Source organism: Nematostella vectensis, chromosome 9 (genome assembly GCF_932526225.1).
Source record: "Nematostella vectensis chromosome 9, jaNemVect1.1, whole genome shotgun sequence".
In the NCBI taxonomy this organism is placed as follows: domain Eukaryota; kingdom Metazoa; phylum Cnidaria; class Anthozoa; order Actiniaria; family Edwardsiidae; genus Nematostella; species Nematostella vectensis.
In genome coordinates, this window is record NC_064042.1 from 13062563 (window position 1) to 13085976 (window position 23414).

Here is a 23414-nt window from a genome sequence, read left to right on the forward strand (position 1 = left end):
CTTATGTTCTTAGATTTTATCGAATTCTCTAGTAGCATTTGTGGTAAACTGTTTATTGAGTAATTGGTTCCTAGTTTGGTTTTCAATTTGGTATGTTTAGGTGGAAATTATAGCAGGGTGTGTTGTGTTACATAGTGTTGAATAGCGCTCAAAAAAACGTAGTTTCATCACGCGGATCAGAGATCACTGTCGTCTCCTCACTCATAATTTTTGGTCGAAGTCGCGAAAGGGAATGAAGTGAAGACGATCACACAGGGTTGCGATCATAACAATTTTATATTTTTATCTGTTATGACATCGCCATTTTGCTCAACTAATAATAAAAAGATCACCCATGGTGCAAAGCACGATTTTTCAGACTCTAATAAACCATTTAAACGGTCAGTGACAGAACATATTTGTTATTCATTGGTAACTTTTTACTTACGAACACCAACATTTGGTTCTATGATAAAAACGTCTTGTTTACCACTTTAAAAACGATGCTTACCATTTGATCTGGGAAAACTTTCAAAAACAAATCCTGTTTTTGAGTCGCTCTAACTTCCTTAGTTAAACGGTGAATGATAAAAGATAGCCGATAAGAGAGAAAAAATAAAAAAAAAAACATCCAAAAATAATTTAAACGCAAAGCTTAAAAACGTTTCTAAAGGTTGTAAGCCATAATATTCACGGTTGACCAGCCCTTATGTTCCCCTGGTGTTTGCCATTTTGATATTATCGCCCCCAAGCGGCGAATACGTGTTGTTGATGTTATTGACAATCTTTAGTTGTTTTTCTGTGCCGCTGCTGTTCGCTGTTTGCCGTGCAAACATGTGTGTATGTAGATTTTCTCAATTCGCGTTCGGGTTACCACTGTAACTTTTGCACTAGCTTGTGCAAACAACCTTCACTTGTGCATAGCTAGGAAAGTGATTTCGTTTTTTTTTTTTTTTTTTATATCGTGCGAAAAAAAAAATCTGATCTCAATGCGACCGCATGTTATTTACAGCTCGCCTCAACGAATAGAATAATTCAGGGTTAAATAACAATACTGAAAAGCATTCACCTCTGTGAAGAGCAAGGGAACGGGAAGGCAAGAGAATATCCAAACGTGCTACGCGCTTTCGGGTTACGACTGACGGATATTTCAAGGATGCGCTTTCACCACAAAAATCTGCGAAACTAATAGCCGTGCCAAAATTATGGTTTTGCCGCGGCCGGTCCAGCACGTCTCAAGGAAAGAGTATTTCCACGAAAATGGTTAAGCGTGTTTTTTTGGATTTCCTGTAAGTCCGTGATCCCTTGCTTAACCTGGGACATTTATTGACTTTTATCTCTTGGTTTATCTGCCTTACAGCTGTTTTGTGCCTGGTCACGTACAGCAGTCACGGAATGTCACGCATTACAATGCGTGACTCAATGGCGTGACTAGAGACGTAAATTTACGCAGCTTTTTTATCTTTAGTTTCTAAGCAAACAGGATGTTTATTTTACATAAATACTCAGATGTTTCGGTTCGCAACGTGGTTTGCGAGTTAGTTTTTTTTGCATTGCATTTGATTTAGATTTTTTTACAAAAAATCGATCCAAAATGTCTAAAGAAATCTCAAAGACAAATAACATTATTGCTTACGAGTTGTAGATATGTTTATGTTCGAAAGTCTGCAATTGTTTGTCTTGTACTTGATTATGACGGTTTGATTATGCCACGACTTTTGTTTTTCACAGCTTTAGAAGAACATTTAGGAGAAAAAGTACAACTTTTGTAGTTAACAAAGTGTGTTATTTATTTTTTGTTTTTACTTCTCCACGTATGTTGGAACATAGATCAGCCTCTAGTCTCTACATCAAGGTATTGTTTAGTCGCCGTTTCCTCCCAAGTCAATACACACAGCATGTTATCTTTCTCTTGAAAAATAATTAACAAACTGTCAAGTATGACTATGTCTGCAAGAAATATGACTGATTAATATCATAAAATGCACGAATTTTACCCTCAAATGCTTGGGCTGATTGCTGTTGATTGGATGTTAAAGTTAAAATACCTTACTCGAATTATCTCACAGACATGTTTTTGGGGGACCAAACATGAATATAAATTTCATAAAATGTATTTATTTCGACCTTAGATGCTTGTGATTATATATTGTTGATTGTCTTTTATATTCCATAAAATGCTTTCTATCAGAGGCAAGGGTTTCTAACACTCAAGAAATTTTCGAGGATTCTTTTAGAGATCTATTAAGTTCTATTTAAGAAGCACATAAATCAGTATACACTCTTCTTTTATATAAGATCGTCTAATTTTCAGTTTAAGTTTTTGAGTATTAAAAGGATGGGAATGATCTTAACAGTATTCTTAAATTTTAGTGTATAAGCCCACGCTCACGCTTAACTATAGCAAATTTCCTTTGTAATCCTTTAAGCTTCTTTTTAGACTTATGGTACTTTTTCTGTATGTGGTTACGGTAATGCCGCCTCGCATCGGAAATGAAATATTACCCAGAGGTCTTGACACACTCATCACGTGCCGAATTACTCGATCCTACTGCGCAGACTCGTGTACATGTCCTTGACGCTTGTACGTGACAGAATTTAATCAGATCGACTAATGCATATTAATGACGTAAATCTTTGTTTTTTTTTTTTTAGTGATCGCCAAAGAAAAGGAACAGGCCAAGGATCCATTCATAAGACGACTGCACCGGGACATGATAACACAGACACAAACAAACGAGGATAGAATGGTATTTCCACGGAGCGAGTTTCCTAGGAAGAACTCCCATGCTAACCATGTTTCACCGCTACCGTTCGCGTTCAGAGAATCTAAGGGACAATGCACAGTGAATATGCTGAGCGATTTAGAACCACAAAGTCACGGAGATCACGGTGCTTTCAAACGACCATTTTTCGATGGAACAAACTTTGATATCCAGGAAAAGAAGCGAAGGCTAGACAGTCGATTTCCCGCTCAAGAAGAAATTTCACAAGACTTCGAGACGGGTGCCATTAAAAACTGTCTGGCACGGAAGAAAAATCGTATTTACAATGAATTGTTACTCAAATTTGGGATTGAACCACCTACGGACGAGAAAATTGTTCATTTTAGAGACAATGTTTTACTTAAAAATGTTAAAACAGTTAATTCAAGATCGCTTGAGGCAGCGAACGAAGTGACGGCTGCGAGGCCGAGTAGTGAGCCGTCTGGCGAAATTAACACCGTAATAAATGGGTATAACGTTGTGAAGGAAGAACAGGTTCGAGTCCCATCCGTTCCATTCGCTCACTGTTCGTATGTATTTGGGAAAGGAAAAGCAGGAACTTATTTAAAGGAGTCTCCAGATGATTCTAAGGTTTTCGACGATGAGGGGAATTGTTATATTGATTCACACGATTTTGATAGTTTCTATAAACCCAAGAAAATCCACGCTGGGAAGACGGCTTGTGTGAATCTTAATTCAAGCGGAAATCACGTAAATAATGGGATCGCAGCGGGGAATAATAACAGTAAAAAGCTTCCTAGTCACATAGAGCCAATTCTTCCGCCAATTATTGAGACTTCGGACCACGGTCTACCGAAGCGGGGGTTGAACTTCACGTTTCACGGTACTAACGGAGGTTACGCAGTCGACCACGATACTATGCCTCGAATCATCGCAATTCATTCTATCCCTACGCACGGAAAACAGATGATGCGCCAACACGCGGTAGCCGAACTTCGCGGCTCGGTATACAAGGCTGCCTCTGCGACTATCAAGGAGGAACACTGTGATGCAGAGGAGGGGTATAGAAAGACCCCCGGGACAACTGGGTCATGGTGGCCCCCCAGTCCGGATTCGATTCCGGATGAAACTACCCCCAGAGAACAACACGGACTGTTGAAAATTATGACTCCTGAAGACAGGATAGCCTGTGGACTTGACATAAAGGTAACTACATGAAATTATTTGGGGACTTGAGATTGATAGGACCAGGTAAATTTTACTATTGTCTTTAGAACTTTCTTATTTGTTCTTAAGCTATTTAGAGCTAGTCCTTGCGTGCGATCAAACCCACAATTTTGCTTGACAACACGCACATTTTCAACCTGATTTAAAATACGTATGTATAGCCCTGATTCCACTTATAGAAAAGACGTCGTTACTATGATACTTCTCTTACATTTACAGTGAATATATTTTCTTTTCTCGTGTGAAAATAATGTGAGAATCATGAGTTTTCTCCATTTGTATTTTGGTGACGAAACAAGGTACAACACTTGATGATCACTTGCTTTAATTTAGGTTTTTACATTCGTTTTAACAACCAAACACTCGTGTCTACATCAGCTTTTAACAGTGCAAATACTATATCGCCATTATTTTTCATATTTCCGTCAACCACGTTCTCCCGCGTTTCGAGTCTGATATGAGATCTGAGTTGAGTTTGCTTACAAATTTAAACAATTCAAGCACTCACGTGTGTAGTGAAATTAATCCAAGCTCGAGACAAAGTGTTTGAAAGCTAGCTTTTTTAAGTGACTATTTGCTAAAATTTCATGTAATTTTTTAGCGTCCATGGTATACATGTTCGTAACACTTTGTCTTTAGCCTCAGGAACTAAAAGATGAAGTTATTTAAATATCACACGCTCGTCAGAAGTCATAACACAAGTAAAATTGCAATAAAAAAAACTTATATCAAAATTAATTTTTTTTGCGACCAATTAGAATTCAAAACGCTGTTTTGCACTAAAAAATAAAAATAATAATAAAAAGCCTGGATAGAGCGTTATTTTAGGCCGAGCAATAGCTTTCATCTCTTATTGTCGCTCCATAAAACATTAGACTGCACACAGCAACAAATTGATTGGTGAGCATCGCGACTACACGATATTTCAAGACGTGAACTGGATGTTCTGTGCAGTTTAAAAATGACACGAATAAGAGAAGAGAATAAATTGTATCTTACTTTTCGCCTTATACTTAAAGCTTTATTTCTTTGTTTTTGCAGGAGACGAAGAACCACAAACTGAACATCACTGTCAAAGAAGAAGTACATACAGATGACGACGATGACGTTATTGTTACCAAGGTTACGAAATCACGTCATCCGAAAAATGAGACACATACATGTGCTAAGAACATGGCAGATCCATGCCCCACCATCAGTACAGAGAAGTTGAGGGAAATTTATACTCAACAAATCAGTTCGGATTCTACGGGAGAAAATTCTGAGAACAAAGCGTTCTTGCTGTATTTGCTTTCACTTCGCGCTCAGAAATCTTCAGAGGGTGATGGTAAGACCGTACCAAACCGAGAACAAGACGTTCCACTGTTACAAGCTAGAAATGCGCCCAAGCAACCAAGGAAAAAATTCAACATAAAAGAGCTATGCGATAAACTGATTAACACTAGAGAGAGACTTGAACAGGAGCAGCTAGCATGGAAGCGGAAGTTGTTAGTCAGTTTGGAGGTAGTGTTAATTAAAAAGATTCGACGTTTGGAGCGAGAGACTGGGGAGAGCGCCCCTGAGGGGCTGGTGACTAGAGAAGAAGTGCTTCAGGAGGAGGGACTTAGTGATAGTGTCACAAGAGAGGATGTAGGCAGAAGTAATGATAACCTTGTCAATATCGTAGAAGACTTGACTGGTAAGAAAGAGGGGAATGAAAATGCAAAGGGAAGGGAAAGGAACAAAAGTGTATCCGAAATCAGAGGGTATGATTCTTCTTGAGTCGGATTAAGCTTCTAACTCAGTTTAGCTAAAATATCATAGGGGATTATTAAGAAATTATTTATTATATTTTGTAAAAAAAAGTGATTTACACAACGCAAATGGAGTGAGGTTCAAAACCTGTCAAATTTTGGTGTAAATTTTTATACAGAATGAAAATCGCACAGGAGTGAAAATGATTGAAATTAGTACATGTGGAAATGGAGTAAGACGTATATTTGTTTTATAATTTTCTGAACTTTAAAAGATATGTAAAGTATGTTATATTTAATAGATTATTTACATGAGTCTTATTGCTGGATTTGATTTGGTTGATAATGTGTTTGAATTCTAGTCAGCCATTACAGTTGTTTTTAATGAGTCCCACGAAGCCGTCATAGTTATACCTTTCAAATGTTATAAGTTGATGTCATTCGCGGAGACTTATCAAAAGTGAATGTACCGTCTCCTTGCTGTCTTTTCTGGTTTATGGATCAAAAGATTATTAAAATGATTAAAAAAGGAATTATAGTTATTTTCAAAGGCCTTTCTCTAAATAAACTGGTAATTTAGTTTTGTTGCTCTTTATTGGTTTCGTCTCGACATAATGGCTGACTAAAAAATAATGCAGGGGTATGTTTTTATTTTCCAAAGGAAAATTATAATTTGACAAGGATAATCATATGATTGTTTAATAGTTTCTTTATCTGTTTTGATGATATAGGTATTTCTGTGAGATATAGCTTAGTTAGCCTAGTATAATTTCCAATGGGAAATATTTATGAAGGGAAGTTAAAGAGATTGATAAGCGCTTTGTAAAATGGCACAAATATTTTGTTTATTTATCAATGCTAAGTATTGTCCTTCAGCTTAAAGTATTTTTCAGGATTTAAGACTGTAAAAAATAATTTTGAAATAAAAAAAGAAATTAATGAGAGAAATGATTTGGCTTCCCTCCCTAGATGATATCGACCCACTGCTTTGGGTTAAATTACAGTGAAATCCAAGAATGGAAACAATATCAAACAAAAAGAAACGGGTTAAATTACAGAGCAAATCAAAGAATGGAAACTATCAAACCAGAAAAAACGGGTTAAATTACAGAGCAAATCCAAGAATGGAAACAATATCAAACAAAAAGAAACGGGTTAAATTACAGAGCAAATCAAAGAATGGAAACAATATCAAACCAGAAGAAACGGGTTAAATTACAGAGCAAATCCAAGAATGGAAACAATATCAAACAAAAAGAAACGGGCATAACTGAAATAAAATGACCGCAACAAAAAAAGTGATAGTCCTACGCTATCATGAACTATATCATCACCACAATTATTATTATCATTAATATGTCACATTCACCAGAAACACTAAGATCAGATAGCAAATGCAAATAAAACAATGTTTTTTTTCCATCTGAATGCATTTGCATTTGGAACGGCACATGATAAGAAATGCGTCTAAACTAGACCTCAGTATTACGGTATCGTGACACTTTATGGCCTAAAAAATAAAACAGCCTTTAACGAGCTGCCTTGTAACCAGGCGCGTCCAGCGTCTGTTGAACGAGTAAGCCTGGTAGCCGGCTCTACATGGGGAATTCTGAAAATGATGTTTTAGGTGTTTCGGAGTCGCGTTTTTGCTCACGCACAGGAATCCCGAAAAAAAAAAAACAATTTCCGAAAAAGCCAACTGGCAAAGGGCGCGTTTTTTCCTATCATTCTAGAATGGGAACGGTTGTTAGAGAATGTTCAGAATGGCATTCGAGTCATTCTGCTACAGGTACAAGAATGGGTAGAATGGCTCTCATTCCATTCCGGAATGGGAACGCAGGATGAACGAACGCGCGCTTTTTCTATTCTAATCATTCTCATTCCGGAATCACGAGTAAAAAAACGCGCCCTAAGCGTATGAAGCCGGACAATATATTTGCTTCTTACGCGTTCTTTTCATTGATAGCATTTTTGCTTCTTTTGCATCTTACTCAGACGAAAATCGAAAGCGTGCGAGCGGAGAACACTCCTCTCTTGAACCTATTTGTTGTTAGATTCGCGTACAATGCACCTCCCAAAGTCAAGTGACTGTGGATAGGATTATCGTGCGATTCTGCTAGCTTGCATAAAGAAGCCATATCCTCTCACTGGTAGGGGTAAGGTTTTTCGCCAATAGACCTTTTCGCGGTTAAAATTACAATACTTGGGAGACCTGTTGCTTTTCGCCAAAGAGGGGTTCTTTTACGTCTAAAACCAAAGGCCTCCCAAGTATTGTTGTTCTAACTGCGAAAAGGTCTATTTGATATTGTGCTTTACTTTTATTGGAAAACCCTAGAGTTTTCACCCCTCCCCTTTCAACAGTAATGTTATTAGCTGTCAACTGAATTCTTAGCAAACAGAACACTTAGCCTTGAAATTCTGACTTTAATCGTCATATCAAATGATAAAACACTGTTTAAATTCCAAAACTGAAACAAATCAAACGATTTCATAAAATCACAAGAGGAATAATGATTCCAGTTACGTTTAAATTGTGTTATTGTAATGTATATACAATATCATACGGTCCTCAATCATTTCATTTACCGTTCTCCTCGAAAAGTCTCTCTGAGCTGGAGCCCTAAAAACTTCCAAAACGACCACCACGCCACCAACTGTTTAACTGTTCAGCTAGATCGTAAGCCTTTTCTTTTGATCAACTGTTCTTTCCTATACTTGTGATCAAGTATTCCTCTTACTGTCAGGTTTGTCCCTCGCATCCAGGCTTGCTAGTAGTTCGTTGCGCTTTTGAAGCAGTTTCTGGATCCTTTGTTCTCGAATCTTGTCGAATGAAGTCTCTACCGTGAACACTTCGTTGTCCGGAGTTTGTATAGCAACGGTTGTTCTGCCGTTTCTTGGTAACCCGGTTGGAATAGGGTTGCAAATCCTTTCACTTCCCAAGCCAAATACGTCCAGAGTGAAAGCTTCGGCTGCCTTCTCTAGAAGGGACTTTTCTTTTGAAAAACAAGTATAAAAAATATCATAACTGTAATAACAACATCGCTATAGACTTGCAAAAGGCCAAAATGTGCTGCGTTGACGAAAAGAGAAGCTAGCCGAGGGATTAAGTACAAAGTCAGTAAAGGACCGACAGTACCAGAGGCAAGACCTTCCAAGTTTCCTCCCCACCCATGCGATTGAAGTAGTCAGATAGCAAACATCATTTTATTTTTGTATGGCTTAAATAAACCACTGATTGTATCCATTGAATTATTGGATTTGTAACCAAAACCGATTAGAAAAAATCCTATGACTACGACATACCACCCCTCGATTTATCTCGTACCCAATCTTAAATCATATAAAAAATTATTGTATTGCATAACAGACCTAGCATAGGCTTGTTATTGGATGGGGGGATACAAGACATTAAGGAAATATTGGGGGGAAAGGCTTGCCCATACTGTTCATCTCCTATTTTTTTTTTGGGGGGGGGGGGATTGGGGTTGGGGGTCACTAGACTTTCGGTGATTTAATCTCGCTTCGCTCGATGAGGTCGACTTGGAGAAAGTCTAGGGGGTCCCGTGTCCCCTACTCCCCCTTTTTACGGCCCTGATAAATATTGATGACAGCGTCATTTGGACAGAAAAAGATGCCTACTGAGGGGTTCTGACAACGACAGAGCACGTACCTTTGTTGACGTTGTTGTAGAGGACGGTGCAATTCTTGCTGTTCTCAGAATATAACACCGCACTCAGCACAGTGCCGTATTTATCAATGCAAACCCTTTTCTTTTCTTTCAAAGACTTTTCTTTAGGCAAAAAGTATAAAAAATATTAGCGAATGCAAATGGCTAAAATGTGCTGCGTTGACGAAGAGAGAAGATAGCCAAGGGATCAAGCACAAAGTCTGTCAAGGAGTGAAAGTTAAAGTACCAGAGGCCAGATTAATTTAACGCTCCACCGATGCGATTAAACTAGTCCAAAAGCAACCATCATTTTATTGTGTACACCTTCTATTCTTTAATCCAATAAACTGTTGTTTGGATCCATTGAATCATTGGATTTGTAACAAAAACAGGCACTAAAACCCTTAGAAAAGGTCGTATGACTACGACATTCCCAGCCTTCGATTTCTCTCGCGTCGTACTCAGACTTATACCATATGAACAAATATTGAATTGCAAAATAGAGCTGTATCATAGGCCTCGAAATATTGGGTGAGGGGTGGGCATAAAAACAAAAATATTGGGGGCACAGTCACTACTACTACTACTGGTCATTTCCTTATTATTTTTGCCAATATTCGGGGAGGGGTCACGTGCCTCAGTACCCCGCCCTGATACGGTCCTGGTAAATGCTGTTGACTGCGTAATTTTAACAGAGAGCATACTGAGGGGTTCTGACAACGAAGGAGCACGTACCTTTGTTGTCGTTGTTGTAGAGGACGGTGCTATGCTGGTGGTCCTCCGAGTGTAACACTGCTTTCAGCCCAGTACCGTCGTACTTATCATTGCGAATCCTGGACCCTGTCAACGATACCACTGGAAAGCTTGACTCTGTAGAAATCGGAACAAGAGAATCATCGGCACTCACAGCAGTGCATGAGTTCACCGAATCGAGCACGGGGCCCTTGGATTGTAGAGATGTGGAATTACTACTGGAATATGTAGTCGCGGACTTCGTGGAATCTGTAGTCGTGGACTCATAAGTTTCTTTTGGGTATGGAGAAGGGCACTGCGGCAATGCCGACGCAGCATCTGAAAGAAGTCATTGAAGTAATGCGACAAAGAAAATTTTACCCTAATGTGCCATCTCTTAAGTACTAGAACGGGTGATGAACACACCCCAAAAAAGGTTTAAAAGTGAGGTTGCCGTCGACCACCCCGTCTATTTTTATGGGAGTGCCCCTAGTTTTTCGACTCGGCTGAGGTTTCGAGTTAATGGGGCTTTGCGGTAATAGCTGTTCGAGACTAAAATAACACGAATGATGGAGACCGTCATAATGGTACATTGGCAGACGATACCTTGGAAGTGTTCACTTGTTTCATCCATCTCCACCTTGATGGAAGGCGCTTGCATGCACGATGCAGGTACTGTTTCAAGGTTTGGTTTATGTGCAATGATATTGAGAAAATTCCAACGTTAGAAATGTATAGTAATAATTTTACGATTCAATTTTAGCATTAACGATTCAATACTCTAGGACTTCACATAAAGAGTCTGAGTCTGAGTCTGAGTCTGTGTGAGCTTTGTTAAACGATATATGGCACATCATAGTTAAATAATCGTTCTGTATAACCAGACTAACCAACCAAGTACATATGTTACCGACTTATTGGCAGGGCTTCAAAGCCAAAACAGCCTCTTTCGAAATTGATTAGTTTTCAAAAAAAAATTACCTCTTGCTTCCTGTTTAAGCGAGGCAAGGCATTTTTGCCCCAGTCATGATTTAGAAAGGTTATGACAATCTTTTGTGGAAGTCTCTTTTTGGTTATGATCACATCGCTTTTAGTGAATAACCATTTTTCTTCTGGCATAATTTATTGCTGGCCATATGGTTGTGAGTACATGAGAAAAAAGTGGTACTTTTACTTACCGCGTTGATCCCAGTCGGTTGTCACCTTAGTCAAAGCTGTTCCAGACTCACCTTTATTTTCGTTGTTGATCCTCGAAATACACGGACCACGAGAGCTCGGTAGCAGCTTTCTTGGTGTTGACTTTCTCGGGCGCTTGCTGCTCGGTATTATGGGATCATTACTCGGTGATGGAACCATAATTGTGTGCAATTCTTGCGGCGCCTTTCTCTTCAATGAATGACTCCTTTGTTCCGCCGAAGAGTTCATTGGAACAGGCTGTGGACCTTCTTCCTGGGATACGGATAAATTGAGCATCTGTATTGATGCTGATGGTAAGTCAGCAAGAGATTCCTTCGTCGAGGATGAGCTTGGTCTTTGTTGTATTGTAATATTTCTTTGGAGGCCTTCGTACGTTGTAGGCATTTTCATGTATGGCTTCGGTATTTCTTCTGATTTAGTGTCTCTTTGAAGGGTTTTATCTGATGAAGACACACCTAAGCCCAAGCATGGATTACTTCGCTGCTGTAAACTCGTGTCCTTGTGAGTTGATTCATACGTTGAAATCATCGGGTACGAACTAGTTCTGTCTTGTAGGGTAATGTCTTTCCAACGCGCATCAACAATTGAAGGAGATTCCCGGGAGATTCTAGGTCTCGCTTGTACTGTAATGTCCCTTTGAAAGGGCTCATACGTTGAAGGTGACCCTAAAGATGCTCTATTTAGGGATGTTTTCTTAATAATGTGAGAAGGGGGTGCGGGATTATCTAGAAAGCCAACAAAAGATCCTGAAGGAGACACAGGTCTTCCATTCAAGCTTTTACCCTCATCTTCGATTTCATTGTCATATTCAACAATCATAGATTCGTTTGTGTGATATGCACTCCCAGGTAAACTACATATCATGTCCGAGTTTGGTTTCATATCGATATCTTTCGTCCGCAAAATCGATTCGTCAGATGGGTCGGATTTGAAGTTATCTAGTCCCTCTGTTAACTGCTTCTTCTCTGCATGCAACCTGGCAATGGTATGATCCAATTGATCCTTCAGCTGTTGATGTAGAGCATCCTCCTCCGTGAGTAGCCTCATCCTCGTAGCCAATCTCCCTTTTCGTAATTTCTCAATCTCCAACATTTTTTCCAGTTTAGACTGTTGCACCTTAGATTGCAAGGTGACTAGTCTGTCGTGCTCTCGGCTCAAATCCCATAACGCTCTTTCGTTATTCTGTCTTTTTAAAGAGAGCTCATTGAGTCGCTTAAGTATTACAGTCACTGAATCTTTTTTCGGTCTACCAGGTTTTCGCTTTCCATACAAATAATTCATCTTACTAAGGATGTCCTTTATCTGACCTCTCTTCCTGGCTGCTTCAGCCACTAGTTGACATTTTTCAGCTTGCCACCTCTCCATTTCTATGGCACTACCCACGTCTATCTGACCATTTGCCAAGGGTGAAGGTTCACTTAAGCGACTTTTATCTATCACATCTCTTTCCATAGGGACAGAAGCTCTGCATTCGCCAGCTTGCTTGGAATCTATGCTTGACCCTTGAGTGCTCAAAGGGGCAGTATCACTTGATGTGACGCAGCCTCTTCCTGTTAAAGGCATTTCTGTTGTCTTGACATTACTGGTCGTAGTATTGGTGGCCCATTGGACTGTGGTCAAATCCTTTATTTCAGACCAATTACCTCGATCAGTCCTGCTTCCAAGTGGTGGAATGCTGTACACAGATTGTATTGCCGGTTCCTGTAGGCCTAATGGACCTTGAATAGTTATACTGTTGCAATACTGAAGGTCCCGATACTGGTGTGGGGTATTTGATGTAGTACTGGAAATGGTTGTGCTGTGGGTTCCAGGAAGGCTGAACACCTCACCAATCTTAATATTAATCCCATCGACATTTGGAGAATGGTCAGACTCCATGCTTTTCTTTAAAGGGTTAGTAGTTTCTTGAATGGATGTACTGTAGGATAATCTTGCAGGAAAGGTAACTTCGCGATCACCCTGTGTGAAAGGAAAAAATACAATGGTATTTCTGACGTGAATATTTGCTGGTTAGATTGATTGATTCATTAACAATTAAAATATCACGTACACCACTGTACCTGGTGAGCGGTATCCAACCTTCCCCAGTACTTTGCAGTACCAACTCTAATGTCACATCGTTGTATTTCTTCAACACATTGACCCCTCAACCGGCCTGTACCGGCTTTGGGAAGTACCCACAACCCAAAAAATTCATAAATTCAAAATAAACACAACAAGATGAATATACTCAGGCATCAGTCTAAGGGATAAATGGTCTTGCAAATATGCATCCAACCAAGGTGTTGGCATCTACTCTTAAGCCAAATAATTGCACAGGTTCTTTGACAAATCTCAAATCGAACAAGGAGAGAAAAGCAGAATCACCCCTCTCAATAAAACGCTCAAAATATCAAGGGAGAGAGATCAGCAAACACAGCTCAAGACACAAATAGATACCTTTATTCTGATCCTCCAGGTACATTTCCTTGGCCTCAAAACACAATGTCCATTCCTTGAAGGATTGTACAACCACGAAAATATCTTTACGTATTGCAAAGCATTCTGGGAGATCCAGGGGAAAATTCACGAGGGGAGGGCCAGTCAACACTCCCTCTCCCCAAAGTCAGATGTTTTTTTAGAAGTCTTTTCACCCCGAAGCCAAACAAATCAATTCCAGGTCATACAGACCCAGAATAGCAGTGTAAACAATTTTGGAATCAATTTAGTTTCAGAAAAGACAGCATTTAGGAGAGCTGTGGTGATTCATTAGAAAATTATTTTCTCTGGGCAAAGCCAAACAAGAAAAAAATCATCATGAATCCACCATTGCTTGCAAATATCCATAAGCAACGCACTCAATTATGCCCCAATAGACTTCATGATGTCCTGAGACACTCTCCTAATATGCTGACAGCTGTATTTTTGATGAAAAATACAAGCAACTATCAACTTGTGCTGGCTTCAGCACAACGACGAGGGATTAAAAGTGGGGACCGCAAAGCACTGTTGGAAAGCTTGGATACCGCTGACTAGGTGCAGCTGTGTTTGACTTTGACGGGCTGTATAAAACTCAGAGTAGGGGGGGAGGTATCTGTTTTTAGTCTGTTTTTTTTTGTAAATTCAGCTCAAAAATAGCCAAGAGTCAATGGGTCAACCACTGACTTATATGTCTGTGCTAATCTAATAAAACTGATGATGTGTTGGCACACAAATACAATTCCTAGTTAGATGGTGGCAAGATAAGATGTGAACTCATTCTTTTTTGTTATTGAAGCAACTTAGAAATACTGTATTTTACCTTGTTTATAACTGCATCAGGGATTTGATTATGATATGCAGCAATGACAGGAAGGCTCAGGCCATAACGGTAAGCAACTCCTTGAAATATTTCCTCAGGGTAATCATAGCAATCTTCTGATTCTGAGAACATTTACAATAAAAAATAGCAAGATGATCACTGGGTAGGGCCCTGGAATTGAGTTAAAACAAAACATGGTATTATTATAAAGGACAGCTCCTCCATATTGAAATTGCCTTACATCTTACAAAGCCCTTTTTCTACAAGTTGTGAGCATGTTTAACCTACACTGACCTCTTTAAAAGCAAAATGCTAATTTAAACCAAAGCAAAATACTAATTCAACATGTAAACAAAACTAATGTATTCAAAATGGCATACTTCTGACATATATGTGAAATATGTCAATTTTGTGAGGGTGATAAAGAACAATGACATCTCAGAATTTTTGAAGTATTGTAATAAAACACATATATGCATGCATATGTATGTATGTCAAAACAAATCTTTGAGGACCAATAGAATGTCATATAGCACTATCAAATTCATTTTGATAATTATTTTCTTTGAGCAACCTTTCAACCCTTTTTGTTAAAGAAACACATCATACATTGCAGGTCCATAGCTGAAAGGTCCACTTTACATAATTCTTTTTTGGGAGGGAAGGTGGGGTATACCCTAAGACAGACGACAGACGGACAGTTTTATTGGGGTCTTATACAAAAGAGTACATTGACCGAGAATCCCAATAAATTCTATAGAAGACCTCTTCACGACACAATAATTATTTGAGTCATGTAGAGGTAATACTGTTCCTATGGGAGAAGCATTAAGGCAAAGAAGAATTAAGGTGGTCTTCGAACAAAGCAGTTGCCCCCTCACCCCAAATCTGTATGGAACTTCACATAACCATTTAAACTTTGGTGGCAAAAAATGGTGCTACACAAAGGCTTTTCATTGGGAAATACTGTAGGCAAAGTATCATTTTATCTTTAAGAAAAATTTTTTCTGGATGCTAAATAAACAAGAGATTTGGTGCTCTACTGTAGGTGGGATTGCCAGGGAACAGGTCCAAAATCTTGAGACTCTCACCTAATGTGGGAGAGTTGGCAGGTACAATCACCTTGCTACAGGTATGCATTGTATCAATCATTCATAGAAAAAATGCACAGATATAGGACCTTAAAATTACACACACCTGAACATGGTAGAGAAGGAGGGATAAGCATTTTAAAGGGTTACTTCTGAAAGAAAAATATTGTATATAACAAAATACTAATCACATATAAGTAAATGCTCTCTTTAGTGTCCTGGTAAGGGGGAGGCACTGTAATTCGTGTCAAAATTTAGATTTCAGTTTTATATGAATAACTGTATATACCTTGAATGTACAGTAAACAAAACAAACAAAACATCTTTTATTTGCACACAAAATTAAGTGTTACATAGGTTGTTTTTTTTTTTTATATTCATATATTTATTGATAGGGAGAGGAGAGAAAAAAAGAAAAAAAACAAAAAACCTAGAGTTGCATACCAAGGGGGGACAATACTTCGGTGCGGGCACCCTAGAATAGCTTGAGAGCTAAACGGGCTAGGGTGCACTTAAATGTTAGGGGAAAATCCTAGTTTGGAGATCTGGAGGCTGTGTGCATAAGCAAGAATGTACGAGAAAAACACAGATATAGAGACACGACAAGGATACAACAAGGATACGACAAGAATACAAGCTGGTACAAGCAGAGCGGAAACAAAAACAAAAGGAAGGAATATATTGCCAAGAATTAGGTGATAGTATGGGTTACAGGTGAAGATGTGGGTGGGTTAATAGGTGGCGATTAGGTCGTCTGATAATTTTTTTTTGAAGGATTTCATATTTAGGTCTTTGTCATTTTGGGTGAGTTCGTTCCAAATTTGTACACCTCTAAATCGGATGTTGAATTTCCCGTAGTTGGTGCGTGCTTTGGGTAGGGTGTAACTAGATTTGGCAGAAAGTTGGGTGTTGTATTTGTGGGAAATTATATGAAAGAAAGAGTCAAAAGTTGTGGGGAGAGTTCCAGAGTGGTGTTGGTACATAAATAGCGCTGTGTGGAAGTAAACTATATCTTTAACCTATAGCTTTAATTAAATGTAAATACAAGCCCATTCTTAGAGCCTTGAACAATAATGAGACAACTATTTTACTTCTTAGAAGCTAAATATGAGCATTATGATACCTTATGTATATTTGCTTAAATTTAGGAAGTTGTTGTATTTTCGTGAGTTAATATGAATTTTTTTTTGTTACAGAGAAAAGTTTTAGGGTACTGGTAATTTTTTCCTAGCAGCCCCCCTCCACCCCTTGAAAAATAAAATGCAGCACAATTACCAATCTTAAATTCTTCTACCAATTAACAAAAATCACCCCTGATATCACCTATGCTGATAATAAATGATCAATTAGTTAAATTTCCACACAATCACATATATATTTAAGCTACAGTACACACAGCTGAAAGGATAAGATCTCAAAGTATTTGATGATCAACTATTCAATTTTACACACAAAATGCTGACTTCCATACGTCACTAGTTAAAATATATATACTTATCATCTAGTTCAGTGTAAACGATTCAGTAACGTTTGACCTTTATGACTTTACCTTGCTGAGCAAGATTCCTTCGTTTCATGCGAAGAACTCCGGCGACCCGAGATGGAACTTGATAATGTGAATCTTTCAAGAGTTCTGCTTCGACATTTGCATAGGAAATACATATATATAAAGCTCGGAAAGACTTAAAAACTCTTCGCTCCGGTGTATGGAGTATTTGTTTATCTAGAGTAGAAAATGAGATGGCTCACCTTTGTTGAATGTGTCACATATTCGATGTCCTTTTGGCGCGAAAACTCTCACCGACGCGCGCGTCGAATGTCACGTGACATAAAAGTCAGCACTTCGAAGTAAACAATGGGAATCCTGTGTTATACCTCCTTCATCCAAAGCCATCATGATGTAAAATAAGGTTAGACTTCAAACGCGGGAAGTTATCTTAAATTTTTCTTGCAATAAAGTATTTTCAATTTAGGGGGCAGAATACCCTGGGTAAGGTTGGAGCCTCTGGTACCCAGTGTCAGGTCCAGGAAGAAAAAGCTAAGAATGCATTGTCCATTGTGAGTGAGGGAGGAAGTTCTCTGATAAAAATCTAACCACCTCCGAAAGAACAAAAAGGGCTTTTTTTATGCCTTTGCAGTATCTCAACGGGACGTTTATTGTCGGACGTGGGATCACCAGAGTGATCTAGCTTATGATTTATAGTTATGTCTACAAATAGCACGACTATTGATAACTAAAAAGTGGACTTTCGGCGTTCGCACACTCTGCCCCCCCCCCCCCCCCCTCCTGGGTACGGGCCTGGTTAGACTTGAGTGCCTGCTATGCTCAACAGGGCTGTAGGCCTCACAAGATATTGGGAGGGCACGATGGGTGGGGAGGGGGGGGGGGGCTAAGGCACTTTAGGGGGGGGGGGGCTAAGGAACTAAGGCCTTTAGTCCTCAAATCCTGCTACAGACCTGCCCCTATTCTATGTTGCTTTCTGGGCAAGAGCGTTGCCTTCAGAGGAGGCTACCTCGTGGCGTTCTCAGCAAAATTCCTCTTTGCATTACTATGCGCAGTTACACTCATCCCTCATTCAACAGTGCTGGATACGTCATACACGCGTATGGTATATTACGGATTTTAAGGATTTATTCCTTATATAGGCTAAGTTGGAAATCGCTTATGTTTTTGTGTGTTTTATTATTGGCTTATTTTTATAGCAGTCTTATTGTTAAGTAAGACCAATCCAATATAATACACAAAAAAGTACTGATAATAGACAAATATGCGACACGGGGCGTTTCCGGGGGGGGGGACTCCGATAAAACCAGACGGGGGTGGATCGTCTGCAAAATTAATTTTAAGGGAAGTCATTTTGGCATGGTCAACAGAACTTCTAACACATAAGAGATAGCAAATTTGGGTGTGGTCGAAGGAATTTTTAATCCTGAGAGATGGCAGAATCGGAAAAAACGTTAAACACCCCATTAGGACTAATCATTGGTCGAATTTTATACCCTGAGAGAAACATTACCGGATAAAAGTTAAACATTCCCTTAGGATGGCAGTTGGTCGAATTTTATACCCTAAGGGATGGCAAAATCGGAAAAATCCTTTAACACCCCTTAAGGGATGGCAATTTTATACCCTATAAAAGATGTGACGATCACCTCCGTTTACTTTTCTTTACACTCGTTTTTAGTCATACGTGCATCCTGTGGCTTTTGTTTACGTATCACATCTGTGTTTTTTTTTATTTTTGGTGGACGTCAATCATGACTTTTGAATTCTTCCAATTCTGCGACTGTCACAGCTTAAGACCGATCACAAACATAACAACATCAAAGTGGATCCCCTTCCTAGCCACTGTCCGGGATAAAGCACCGATAAACAGTGCGTTGGTGCGTTGTATTTTTTTGGAGCTCTCGATTTGGTTAGCGGTCTAACGTCCGCTGTAACTGCGAAATGCTTCCAGTCACTAAACCAGGCGCGACTCTCGGAAACGAACAATACAAGGCGCACGTGTGACTAAATTCCTTTTACTACTTTCGCTACTGTAAAAATGACATCCTTAGTTTATGCTTATCTGTCGCTGACAATAATGTTTTGCTTGTTCTATTGCAATGCAGTTAAATTATTAAATATTAATTGATCACAACGCATCTTCTTTTGATCTCGTTGCCAAAGAGGTCATCGTCCTCGCTTAAAGCGTCTTTACGACAGTCGTAACCGACGGCTGTGGAAAACACAAGGAATGAACCGACAAGTAGGAATATGTCGTTCCTGATTGCGGTCTGCACCAAATCATGAATGATAACCCACGATCATGGTTTCGTCCACTCAAGGAGGTTATTGAGCTTTTAATGCCATGAGCTACGGTAAACATATGTCCTTTAGGGTGGTCCCGTCTAATTATTCCATTTCTTGATTGGAGGCCTGCGGTGACTGGTGCACTTGACCCATGACAACATCCTCTACTTGGTACGTTTTGGGCGACGACACCATGCAAACTGGACAGCCATCAATCAAATTTTCAATTGTATTTCTATATTTTCTCAGCCTCCAGGCATACAGGAATGGATTGACTGCAGCATTTAGATTGATGAGCATTCCCATGACATAGTAGCACAATACTAAAATATGGAACTGCGAGCGGCATGGAGCGCATGCGTAGAAAACAACTTGAGTCAAAGTCCACGGGACGAAACAAGTCTTAAAGACAGTCAGCATGGTCAAGATCGCTCGCGTCACCTTTCGTTCGCGCTCGAGGACCAATCGGACAGTCGTCGCCGAGGATTCGAATCTCTGAACTCGCTTTGCTTGTCGGTGAACAAAGAACAATATGAAGGAATAAAATACTTGGATTATGAGTATAACCAGCATTATTTGTATAGTGAAAGCCAGGCCTAGAGCATATCGGGCGCTTAGGAACCCCACCATTAATGCAAAAGCCACGGAGTAAAGCCATATCCCGACGGCTGCGAGTTTAGCGCGTCGCGGTGTCATTATAGTCGAGTACTTATTTGGACGCGCGACAGCCATCAGTCGATCAACACAAAGACCAAGAATGTGCAACACAGAGCTTGTTACGAGCCAGAAGCACAACCCATTATATGCGTGCTCTAGATTATGGACTACATTATTTCCGAAAAAGTGACCGGCAGCGGACACGGGGCTGTAGACTAGTCCTATTAGAAGGTCACTGGCGGCCATGCTACATATCAGTGGGGTGCTTGGCAAGTGCCTAAGATGTCTCAAAGGGTCTCTCACCGCAGCCGCTATGACGAATGTGTTTCCCACGATGTTGAACGGCGCAATAACGATTATAAGAATCCCTGTCACAAAATTCAATGACGGATAATGTTTGTTGAAGGTAACACGGGCGATTACTGCTCCGTGTGTGCTGCTTTCGTCCCATAAACTAAAGTTATTGCTTAAAGCCGCCATTTTTAATTGATGTTGTATCTTACGCTTTGGTTTGTCAATTTTAAACAGCATTCATTCTTTATCATATCAGATATATTTTTCACGGGCTTTCTAAGTCCGGTTTGCTCGGCGCTGCTCACGCAAAGTGGAAACTCTCTTTTCTTCGTCTATGTGATCCAGTAATTACCTTAATGGCTGTTCCGGCTTCTCCTTTAAAATATCCATTGATTCCGATTTATTTGATTGAAATGATAAACGTACACGTGAGGTTGTGTCGAAGTTTTGTTATTAGAATCGAATTCATAATATGCTTTCTTTACCCTTACGTTATTGTGTTTTCCATTTCGTTTGTTCTTGAGCTTTTCCTTTCTAACAAGTCACTTTGGATGATTCAGCATTTCTTGTAAGGGCACCTCCTTGTGTTAACAATGCAATATCGCCTAACAAAGGTCTGTTTTAGAAGGCGTTTTGCCCTGCAAACGTAAATGAGTTTTCACCGCTATTCCTTCTTCAAATGCTCTCTTCGCGTCTTCCGCTTTTACCTCTTATCGTACACCTATTTCTAAAAAGGTTGTCAGTGCAAATGGCGAATGGCAAATAGTTAATGGCAGTTCTAAGCCCGAACGGTGCTTCTGGGTACTAATCATTCGTAAAATTTAAGGTGTTAAATAAAGTCTAGCAATGTCATGAGACATACATTGATGATCTTTAATGGATAATTGTTTGATTTATCTATATTCTTCAGCATTTAGTAGAAATTTAATGAGACCCATGGCTCCTTTCGGTCCTAGAACTGCCATTTGCCAATCGCCATTTGCCGTTTCGCACTGACAACGTTTTTTGAAATAGGTATGTATAATGATATGCAATTCTTCTAAGTGTTATTATCCCCACACATGTAATCAAATTAGCTTTCTGCAAGAGCTTTAAAGTAAATACTAAATGTGGTTATCAACAGTGATAATTAATTTTCTTTTTACTTTTGCACACAGTTTGACAACGTACGACAGAGTATGTTTTGGAAAAAGATGCTAGAAATTGATTCATTGATTCAAGTCTTTTGCCATATATGCAGCACCGGCGGAGTAGTATTCATTTAACATACATAAACATATTTAATCGAGACCATTAGCTGTGAAAATACTATTATCCAATTTTGGCAAACGTGCTACGCGGGGCATGACAGCGGAAAGTTCAAGTAACATTTATCGCTTTCATCCCTGGGAGAGAAATTCGGCATGACCCTCCCAAGTAGATCTACTTGAGCATCAAACAAAACACCGACATGTCTTAGTAGTTACATTTTTGTTTTGATAAAATTCGCCGATGTAATCTTACTAAGCAGATTCAGTTGAGAAACTTCTCGAAATCATAATCTTAACGAATCTTTAAGTTCCATAAATAATTACAGTAAGCTAAAGCGGATGGTCTTTTTTAAGGTAATTCCCTTGATATAGTTCTACAACCCAGAATTTTTTTAAACTTGGCATAAACAATACTGAAGTTAAGGGCTTACAAAAAATGTAATTAAAAAAATGGGGGTACCGACCTCGTTTTCACAACAGAGGGGCGTAGAGTTGACGCGTTTTTACTGATCGAGCGAGGAAAAATCACAACTCTTAGTTTTCAAAAAGAGTGCCTTTAGTCTTTAGAAAATTAAGTTCTGTTTGTCGAGCTGCCAAAATCCGATCTCCTAAACAATAACCCGTAGTAGCTAATGTTCAAAACAATCACACCCAACTTTTTTTATTCCTTCAGTATATCATTTTTCCGTATATATTTAACTATTTGAGCAAATAAAAAATGGGGGTAACCGACTTCGTTTTTCTGTCAAAGCGATAAGTGAAAAACGCGCGCCTTTTGCTGTGTTATCCTTGTACAACTGTGGCGCGCGCGCAAAAAATTCTAACGCCACTATGCGCAGAAGGGGTGCGCAGTGCAATTCTAGGGAATTGCCTTAAACGCAAAGCACGTCAGAGATGACAAGTTTTTGTCTGAATGTTTCTCGCGATCGATCGAATCTAATACCAATACCGATCCTCAAACAAATTCAAATTTATGAAGAATTAACAATATGATTTGACAGACCTTGTAGCTCTTGGCACTAACCGGTCTCGATCGGCACGGTTTCTCGAGATACCAAGCAATCACATTCCATTCGGAAAACTATTACAACAAATCATTCTTAAAAAAAGTCTAAATTGATCCTTATTGTCGACTGTACGTCAACAGACATAGGCTGGAGGATAAACAGCTCCAGTTAGTCACAGGACGAGGACGACGGCCAGGAAAACGAGATCGACAAAGATGCCTTCTGCATGAAGATCAATTTCAATTTTATTGCAATGAAATAAGCAAAAAGTAACAGTCAGAGACAGATAAAATGAACTAAGGACAACATTGCTACATTGGCAAACGATGGAAACTTTCAAGTCCTCAATTGGCTGTGAAGATTCTTACATCCTATTTAGGATGGAAAACGGCTAAAATGTCTTCAGGCAGAACGAATATCCACGTGCCGCTATTGAATTCTGGATCAAAATTGCAGTCGTATTCCACATTGTCGTCGTTCGTTGAAAGAAAAAATCCTCGAAGAGAAAAAATGATTCAAAACATCCTACATTAAGACATGAGTTTCGGAACGGGGTTCACTTATCAAACCACCTCGTCGAAAGCATGGTGCGAAACAGCTAGTTCGACTAGCAAATCATCTGGAGGATGGATGTACATCTTTTAGATAGTACTTTTCGAAAGTACCTACAAGAAGCCATGCTTCAACCTAAAGTTAGATTTGTTGAACATCAAGCAAATCACTGTAAAATATATGGACCTCTAATAAGGACCGAGCATAAGACCGAAACTGAGGGTCTCCC

General features: G+C 39.3%; 3 protein-coding genes across 14 annotated transcripts in view; 1 reads left to right on the plus strand and 2 right to left on the minus strand.

Annotated features, from left to right (window-relative positions):
• The window catches only part of LOC5506439, a 32989-nt gene extending 26380 nt beyond the window's left edge, over nt 1–6609 (plus strand). For all 7 annotated transcript variants that reach the window (XM_032374819.2, XM_048733028.1, XM_048733029.1 and 4 more), the window contains 2 exons: nt 2635–3911; nt 4974–6609. In XM_032374819.2, the coding sequence (XP_032230710.2) occupies nt 2635–3911; nt 4974–5693 (1997 nt within the window). In that variant the 3' untranslated portion in view covers nt 5694–6609. The remainder of the gene's footprint in view (nt 1–2634; nt 3912–4973) is intronic.
• Nucleotides 6610–8069: 1460 nt separating this feature from the next.
• LOC5506427 lies at nt 8070–17717 on the minus strand. Of its 6 annotated transcripts, XM_032374815.2 has the most exons (9): nt 17382–17436; nt 17182–17265; nt 15739–15784; nt 14542–14663; nt 11294–13220; nt 10671–10739; nt 10068–10403; nt 9336–9455; nt 8070–8658 (listed from the first exon to the last, which is right to left on the minus strand). In XM_032374815.2, exons 3-9 carry the CDS (start codon nt 15767–15769, stop codon nt 8387–8389), a joined length of 2877 nt encoding a protein of 958 aa, XP_032230706.2. In that variant the 5' UTR covers nt 15770–15784; nt 17182–17265; nt 17382–17436; the 3' UTR covers nt 8070–8386. The 6 variants fall into 6 exon arrangements, with proteins under 6 accessions (XP_032230706.2, XP_032230708.2, XP_048588979.1 ...); XM_032374817.2 differs by lacking the exon at nt 15739–15784 and having other exon boundaries at nt 17382–17714; XM_048733022.1 differs by having other exon boundaries at nt 14542–14712; nt 17182–17713.
• A 1099-nt stretch (nt 17718–18816) lies between these two features.
• Nucleotides 18817–22054, minus strand: LOC5506424 (adenosine receptor A2a). The gene has a single exon (XM_001627097.3). The coding sequence runs from the start codon at nt 20611–20613 to the stop codon at nt 19528–19530; it is 1086 nt and encodes a 361-aa protein (XP_001627147.2). The 5' UTR covers nt 20614–22054; the 3' UTR covers nt 18817–19527.
• Nucleotides 22055–23414: the final 1360 nt, after the last annotated feature.